A 9,249-nucleotide genomic window follows, 5' to 3' on the forward strand; every position below is an offset into this window, starting at 1 on the left:
ATTTTCAAGGTGTTGTGTCAGTCGGCTTACGAAGACTTCAGCCAAGATCTTTGGAGCAATGGAAAGAAGGGAAATTCCCCTTCAATTATTGCAGTCGACATGGTTTCCATTATGCTTGTATAGCTGGATTACTGATGCTTCTTCCAGCTCTTGGGGACGTTTGCCTGAGATCAAGTTGTTTTGAAGCAGGCAAGTCAGTTTAACTGTTAGCATTGGGCCTCAGGGACCACAGATGTATCATGAGTCATCTGAACGAAGGCAGCAATGGCTTCATCGTTGGCCAGTGGCTCAGGAAAACGCATGTTGACTGGTTCATGTGTGAGATGTCCAAGTGTAGCATCATTGCATTTGGTGGCTGAAGGACAGATACGAACACTGTTAAGGTGCTCCACCTGATGTTACGTGTGAAAGGTCCAAGCATTTCTGAGGCTGCTCCATAAGTTGTATCATGGAGTTTTGACCGCTCGTCCTCAACATTAACATGGCTAGGAAGATCTTTCAGCTGATTGGCAAGTTGATCAGCCAGAGCTTGTATCACAGATTTGGCAGAAAGCACCACATAGTCTTTGTCACTTTGACGTCATTTTGACCTTTCTGACAGTCAAGCACATGCTTTCTCAAATCCCATAATACACCTTGTTTACCCCCCAACATTTTACATAAGCATTGTTTTCGAATTCTCTTGGGACGTAATTAAAAACAATGATTATGCAACATTTTGGGGGGTAAACAAGATGTATTATGGAAGGCAGAAGACACTGTTGGTAACGAGAAGATGTTGCGATGAACACAATTCCAAGAGTAATGTGCTGTTCCACTTGCACCTGTCTATGCCATGCTTCCTCAAGACCTCTTCCCAAGTTGAAAAGTTGGAGCCCAGTCACCCAGTAAGATGAACTTGTCTGGTTTTAGGACTGAAGAGATGATGTTATCCAGATCACCGCAGAATTGAAACTTGGCGTCTTCAGGGTTGCAAAGCATGCACAGCAACAAACGAATTCGTTTTTAAAGATACAAGTGCTCATGCTGAGCCAAGAGCAGCTCAAGAAAATTACAATGCAGGCTTCTCGGAAGGAAAGAAAATTCTCGGTGCGTCATCTGTTGTTGATTTTGAGCTACTCTTAAACAGGTATTCATTTTTCGAAGCATTGGAAAACGAATTATTGCCTTCCACAAGAATTGAAATAAAATTGATGATTGAATCTGACAATAACCTTCTTTGGCAAGCTGCTGTAGGGTTATGATCATGAAAATGCAGTTATTTGTATCCAGGATTGTCTTCAATTCTGTAGGTCAATCTTTGTACATGGAACAATATCTTAAACCACATAAATGGACTTATTTGAGAGAAAATATTGCAAGACGCAAGTCTACACGGCAAAGATCAGGACATTTTACAATATCTTCTGGTGAATCAAAACCTCGTCAAGTTTTTGTTTTCATAATAGATGATGCTAATTTGGACAATCAAGCAGCTAATCCATTTTTGTATGACACCTTTTCTGTATAGACAAATCCAAGAACAATGACTGAATGTCATCTTGGAGTCGGAAATGGCATCGAATACCCTGATTTCCATTTTAATCCTACAGAAGATTTAACACGAGTATACATGTACTAAAATTTACTCACTAAAACAGTGAATTTGGTGAAGGAACGCATTTGACAAGAACAAACTTTTAAACACTGATCCCATTCATATATTTCGATTTAACGAAACAAAAAGCAGATATGAAAGACGCAACAGTAAAACTAGTGTTTAGATATGAACTTTCTGGAACAACAGCAATGGCTGATTCCATATATGCCTTAACCCGTAGTGGACAAGAAGTCGAGTTTTTTCAAAAAGATGGTAAATTGTTGTTTAGATAAAGTGTATTTAATATGTTTTACGTAAGCTATAATTATGACTGCTATAGTTATGACTGTTTATTCATGCACAGGGAGTTTAATTGTCTGAAGGACAAAAAGCAAATTAGCAAAAGCAATAAATGACAAATCACCATTGACACTTCGATTGAGTTCAAATCAACTATCAGGCCCTCATCAATTAATGCTCACCAAAACTCAGATGAAAAGAATACAAAAAGCAATGAAAAATAAAACAGCATCGTACATAAAAATATCGAGATCACAGATCAAAAATATAGTATCAATTGGAAAAGTCTTCATGTTGATAAATCAAGGCTTAGAAAATCTATTCCAATCTATGTACCAAAAAGTTACCAACAATACCATTTAGAGGCGGTGATAATATGTATTATCCACATATGCCACCTCCTCCAACATAAAAATCATGGGCTGATTATAGCCCAAAAAGGAACATGGGTATAAAATTCATAAACAAAGCGCTCAGCAACTTTGATTTGATCGATTGGGTTAGAAAGCTTGGAATAAAACATTTCAGAGGGATTTATTCGACAGATAACCTGCCTCAAAAAATCATGAAAAAAGAAGTTGGCATCATTAATTTGGATACAAAAATCAGTAGAGGAACACATTGGGTTACATATAGGAATATTGACCCAAAATATACAGAATACTTTGATTCTTTCGGCCTTAAAAAGCCGTTGGAAGTAGCTAATTACCTTAATAAAAGTGGTAAACCATTGCTGTTTTCCTGCGATGAAATACAAGAGAGAAGTTGTTTTATGTGGCTACTGGGATTTATGTTATTTGATTGAACGACAAAGAGGAAAAGGCATATTAGAAACCATACATAATGCTAAATTCGACATGGGAAACAAAAGTGTAAACAATCGTTTTATAATCAACTATTTCAGAAAACAGAGAAAACAAACTGAATGCGTTGAACCATCTGGCTACAAACTTGTGCAGAATGTGGTATGAAAAAGACTCGATTTGTTAAAAAATAGGGAAACTAATTAGCCGACCTGAGAGGGTCGGCAAAGGAATAATGGATGCCGATTGGTACTGCTGAAAAAATAACAGGCGTGACATCAAAAATAATTCCCAGTACGAAATACGTTTTTGACTGATATTAGTCAGGTGATATCCTGAAAAGTGCTTTTGGAACTTGCCATGGCATTTTTTCCAAAACATTTTGGACAGGTATGCCGAAAGACTACAGATTTGCTTGAAGAGACAACCCACGATCGAAAAAACAGGAAGAAGTTGAAATAGTGTTAATGCCTGATAATGTTTGGTATTACAAAGATACCCATAAGCCAGTGTTTGGTAAAGGATTTGATAAACATAAAGCTATTGGTAAATTACCAAGACCTAAAGCAGGTTATAATCCAGGCAAATACAAATATATGACAAATTCAGATTCAAAATCGAAGTATTATCATTATCATCAAGCAGTGATTTAGAAAGTGATAGTGAAAGTGATACAGTGATTTTGATGAAAAAGAAGAATTTAAAAAAATAACGAAAGTTTGATAAATTCAGTATTAATGAACAACTGATTGACAAGAAATTGATTGATGGTGATGAATATGAATTAATCGTGAGTCTTTGTGGAATTGATTTTGTATTTCATAGATATCCAAAAGGTGAAGTACCAAATAAAAAAACATACAATACGATACGATTATGATAAAAATATTATTACATTAGAAGTTAAATGTCCTTTTGATTCGTTCGAAAGAGCTCAAATAATTTTGTAAGTAAAAAAAGTATTTCCATAAGGTCGCAATAGTAGGAAGTATGATAATTTCTGTAGGAAACAGACAACTTTTTTGAAAGAAATGTTTCGGCATGCTTATGCCATCATCAGTTTAATGAGTTCCTAAGTGTGAACAGTTATAAAGTCTACGGGTAGATAAGAAAATTATTACAACATGACGTAATACAGAAGTATTACTAAGCGCTTTTTTCACTTAATTCAAAATTAAAAACATGTTTAGTGTTAAAGATCGTACTCCTGTTGCTCTAAAATCCATGGTAGTTTACCAATTTTCTTGTGCGGGTTGTAATTCCCATTATATTGGCGAAACTAGTCGGCCCTTTTCTACCACGATAAAGGAACACACGGAAAGCGATAAAAATTCGCATATTTTTAAGCATCTCAACACATCTCCTTTATGTAAGAACAAATACTCCCCTTTGTGCTTTAGTATTCTGGATTCTGCCAGCAACTCAATTGATTTAAAACTCAAAGAAGCTTTTTATATAAATAAGATCAAACCGGAACTTAACAAACAATTGCAGCATTACAACACTTTTCTCACGTTTCAGTTTACACCTTGATGTTTGGTGTCACGCTGTAATTAGTACCCGCTTTTGTATTACGTCATGTTGTAATAATTTTCTTATCTACCCGTAGACTTTATAACTGTTCACACTCAGGAACTCATTAAACTGATGATGGCATAAGCATGCCGAAACACGTCTTTCAAAAAAGTTGTATGTTTCCTACAGTAAAAAACTATTGTGTAACATATGTTGTAATAACTTTTTATTACAGCATATGCTGCTATAATTAAACCACTTTTTGGTACAATTTATATACATTTTTCCACAACTGCATGTAAAACGCATGTAAATAACTTTTCTTCATCAGTTAAAAATCTAGTTTTCTTTTTAACCAAACCAATCAGAATTTAAAAAATTATCGGGCATATCATCTTTATTAATATATTCAAATATATAACTTTGATTATCTTTTTTAGAAAAAGCTGTTTTAGCATTATTTAACCCTTTACAAACCATTTTGACTAAACCAGGATTAATATTCAAATTTTTGTTAACCGCGTACAAACTGTTACAATGTAATACTTCATTAGTATTCATATTTGTTGTTTTAACAAATGTTCTGTTTTTGTGATTATTTTTTACAAAATCGTAATTTCTGTTTTTTGCAAATTTGAGATTATTTTCTTTTTGGGTAATCAATTGTAAATTATCCAAACGATTGTCAGTTTTAATATTATTTATATGATCAATGACTTTATCTTTTTTTAACTGTGCATTGTAAATAACCATTTTTACCTTTACAACCATTCATAATTACTTTTTTACTCAAGAAAATTATATTACCACATTTACATGCAGCATAAAGATCATATTTTGGATGAATTTTGAATTCATGATTTTCAACTTTAATTGTTTCCATTTTAATTATTATTTGCTATATATTTCTAAGACACTTTAAAAAAACTTTAAAGAACTAGTAATAGCTATCGCTAAGTGCCAACAAAACAGTCAATATAATACATACTTTACAGATTTGTATCAGAGTTACAAAAAACCCGGCAGTAGTTGTAATTTTTTTTTTTCGAAAGTGCTGCAACTCAACTTCTAATAATAATAATAATAATAATAATAATAATACGTAACCTGCTAAACGCCCTTACTCCCAGTTGGAGACTGAATTGCTACGGATGCGGCTCAACAAGATCAGACCAAAGGAGCTGTGCTACTGGCTAGGCGCTCGGCCCCTGAACATAACCCATGCATGACCTCGGAGCACAGCACCACAGCCTGATGGAATAGGCTGTGAGTCGATTTTGCTGAGAGAGGAAAACAGGAGGTCCCGGAGAAAAACCCTCACAGTCAGGTTAAGATCGACTGAAACTCAGTCCACATATGATCTCGGGGCCGAGAGGTGAACCCAGGTCGCAGAGGTGGAAGGCACGTTTGATAACCACTGAGCCATCCTGACTCCCCCAAATAGCAATAATACAATAATAGAAATTGCACCCTTTGTATCTCCAAAAGCAATGTAGATGTCAAGGTGTTTTGCAATAATATGCCAAGTACTGCTGTAATTTTTCAATGGCTGTAATTTTAAAAGGAATACACAATAATTAAGTTGAATAAAACCAGTGCCATGTGAAAAAATCGCCAAAGCGTTTACAGACTTTCAGTGTGGAACATGTAACAGGGAATCAAACTCTCTCGCACATGAAAATTGTTTCACTTAGAGTTTTTATTTTGCAAGATACAGCCAGGAATTACCAGTCAAATTGATTGTTTAATTGTTTACTTTGCAGACAACATATCTTCTTTGAAAATTAAATTAAATTGTTCACGACGCAATGGTTACAAAACGAAAAACAAACAAGCTCTACTCGCCGGCCGAAATCAGAAATTGACAACAGTGGCCGATAAGAACATGTACGCCGGTTTAGTTTTGAGCTCGTTCATTAAAGAACACTTGTTCTTCATTAAAGAACACAAGACAATGGTCAGGGAAATGGGAAAAAAATTGTTTTCACTCACCTCTGAACTCAAGATCATCATTAGTGGCGTGCGTCATGCAAGTTTGGTTAATGCATCACACATCAAAACACGCGCTTTCATTGCTCCCTACTAAATCTCCAGGGAACCTTACATTACACTACATAGCCTTACATTACACTTTTCACAGCACAATCGAGAATTTTTCTGCCTGCTGCACTACTTCGCGCGGCATTAAGCTGGCCGCCTCGCAAGCTTTGTGTCTTTGCTCGGCTTGCTCGTTGGCAATTATAATTTTCTAATATTAATGTATAAAATGACAAAATTTATAAAAATAAAATGAACGACAAAAAAACCGTAATTATTGATAAATATATTAACAAAAACAAAACTTACAAAAATTTTGAAATAAAAATTATTGAGAAATATAACATTCACAAAAATTTTCAAAAAACACTATTAGAAATTAAACAAGAATTGGAAGAATTTTTACCAAAATCATCATATCAAGTTTCACTAATATCAGGAAAAATTAGTGTCACTTTTTAAAAAAAAGATAATTTTTTTTATTTTTCTTTCCAAAACTTGAAAGATTTTACCAAAAAGATACGGATTTTGAAATTGATTTGCTTTTATTCGATTACAAAGGCATTTCAAGATGTATCAAAACAACTGAACAAATTTTATTAGACAAAGTAAAAAATTGGTTAAATTCAAACGAATCATACAATAAAACATATAAATTTAAAAGATTGATCGGTCATTCTTCCACTTTAAATAATATAATTAAACAAGGTGAAAATAACAGAAATAAATACCATATTGGAAACAATTTATGTCTTGATGATCATTTTGAAAACAAAACCACGTTTTATGTTGAAAACGTTTTGATAGAAATTTTAAATGAAATAAGAGCCTTCAAACTTATTGAAAATTTGAAACTAAATAATTATAAAAACGAAAAAACAAAATCACAGAAGAATTGGGGAAATTAAAAAAAATATATTAAACGATAAAATATTTTATCAACATTATGAGATATGTGCGTATAATGAAAAAATCTTAGTAAATCAGAACTTATAGATATGATTTTACAACTTACCAAACCAAAACCTGCACCTAGGTTTAGAAAACCAATCCCAACACTTCATCATAGTGTAAAACAAATGGTTCAAGATTATGAAGAAAACATAATAAAACCACCATTAGAATTTAGAGGTTATTAAAAAGCCTGTTCCATTGCCAAGAACTAAAATAAATCAGACTAACAAAGCTTTAAAAGGCTGCACAGCATCATATGAAATAAGCATTAAAAACGATAAAGACCCGTTAATTCAACTTCAAAGCACAAGAAAAGCAATTGAAATGCATATCGAAAAATTTTTTAATGAAATGAAAGGACTAAAATTTGTTGAAACTTTAGCTATAACATTTGAAAAGCAGTCAGGTGAAGAAAAAACAATTAAAACAGCTTATTTTAACTGTACAACACAAACAATATTAACAAAACGCAAATTGAACTAGCTTTAAAATTATCAAAACAACAGATATTAAACAAGATTGCTCAATGGATATGAGAGGCTTCCGGATGGTTAATTCAATCAGTTGACAACCAGTACCTCAATATTGTCAAATATCAACCAATGAAAGGATCCTCATATATTAAACTTCCTCATGAGCTACGAAATAGCGCAAAAGGATTGATAAACCTTCAAAATAATGATAGTGAATGCGTCAGGTGGTGTCATATAAGATATCTTAATAAACAAGATAAATAACCACAAAGGATAAAAAAATCTGACAAACAATACATTAGAAATTTGGACTACACTGGAATTGAATTTCCTGTAACAATCAAGCTATTTAATAAAATCGAGAAACAAAACAAAATCAACATCAATGTATTTGGTTATGAAGAAAAGCAACCATACCCTATCTATGTATCAAAAGAAAAGTATGAAGATAATATGAATTTATTATTGATTAAAGAAAATGAAAATAAACATTATGTACTTACAAAAGACTTAAACAAGTTCACATATAATCAGATGAAGCATAAAGAAAGAAACAAAGCACTTTTGTATGTATTGTCTACAATGCTTTAGTTTTGAAGAAGTTTTAACGAATCAGAAAGAAACATGCCTTCAAATTAATGGGACACAAGCAATTAAAATGCCTGAAAAAGGTTCAACCGTAAATTTCAATAACTTTCATAAACAACTGCCTGTACCATTTGTGATATATGCTGATTTTGAAGCTATTACAGAAAACGTTTTTGGGTTGTCAACCTGATAATAACAAATCGTATACAGAAGCATATCAAAGGCACACAGACTGTTCATATGGCTATAAAGGTGTTTGCTGTTACGATGATAAGTACACAAAACCTATTCAGTTATATAGAGGTGAAAATGCTGTATACAAATTTATGGAAGAAATGCTTGAAGAGGTTAAATACTGTAAGAATGTTGTCACATACAAATTCGACAAGCCATTAAAAATGACAAAAGAAGATGTTAAAATTTTCAAGAAAGCTGATGAATGTCATATTTGTAACAAAAAATATAAGGCCAAAGATATAGTAACGGATCATCGTCTTGTCACAGGTAAATACAGAGGTAGTGCTCATCAAGTTTGTAATCTTAATTTCCAACTGACTGATAAGATACCAGTCATCTTTCACAATTTAAGAGGTTATGATAGTCGTTTCATTATGCAAAATATTGGACAAATCGCAAAAAAGTCAAATACAAAAATAAGAAAGGAGAAGAATGTCAAATGAATATTAATGCTATCCCTAATAATATGGAAAAGTATATGGCTTTCATGCTTGACAATCATCTGACCGTCACTGACAGTTTTCAATTTATGACTTCAAGTCTCGTTAAACTAGTTAGCAACTTGCCAAAAGAATCATTGAAATACACAGCACAAGAGTTTCAAGATGACAAACTTGATTTGATGGCTAAAAACGGAGTCTATCCTTATGATTATATGAATTCGTTTGATAAATTTAATGAAACAGAACTCCCAAAACGAAAAGACTTTTACAGCATTTTGAATGATGAGAACATAACAAATGAGGTTTATCAGCATGCTCAA

At 33.0% G+C, this 9,249-nt stretch overlaps 1 protein-coding gene across 1 annotated transcript in view; it reads left to right on the forward strand.

Annotated features, from left to right (window-relative positions):
* Positions 1 to 8,952: 8,952 nt before the first annotated feature.
* Positions 8,953 to 9,249, forward strand: part of LOC137971760 (uncharacterized) — a 1,395-nt gene continuing 1,098 nt past the window's right edge. Inside the window, exon 1 of the mRNA XM_068818530.1 lies at positions 8,953 to 9,249. This exon is cut by the window's right edge and continues 1,098 nt beyond it. Coding sequence (XP_068674631.1) covers positions 8,953 to 9,249 — 297 coding nt within the window.

This window comes from Montipora foliosa, chromosome 9, assembly GCF_036669935.1.
Source record: "Montipora foliosa isolate CH-2021 chromosome 9, ASM3666993v2, whole genome shotgun sequence".
Classification (NCBI taxonomy): Eukaryota; Metazoa; Cnidaria; class Anthozoa; order Scleractinia; family Acroporidae; genus Montipora; species Montipora foliosa.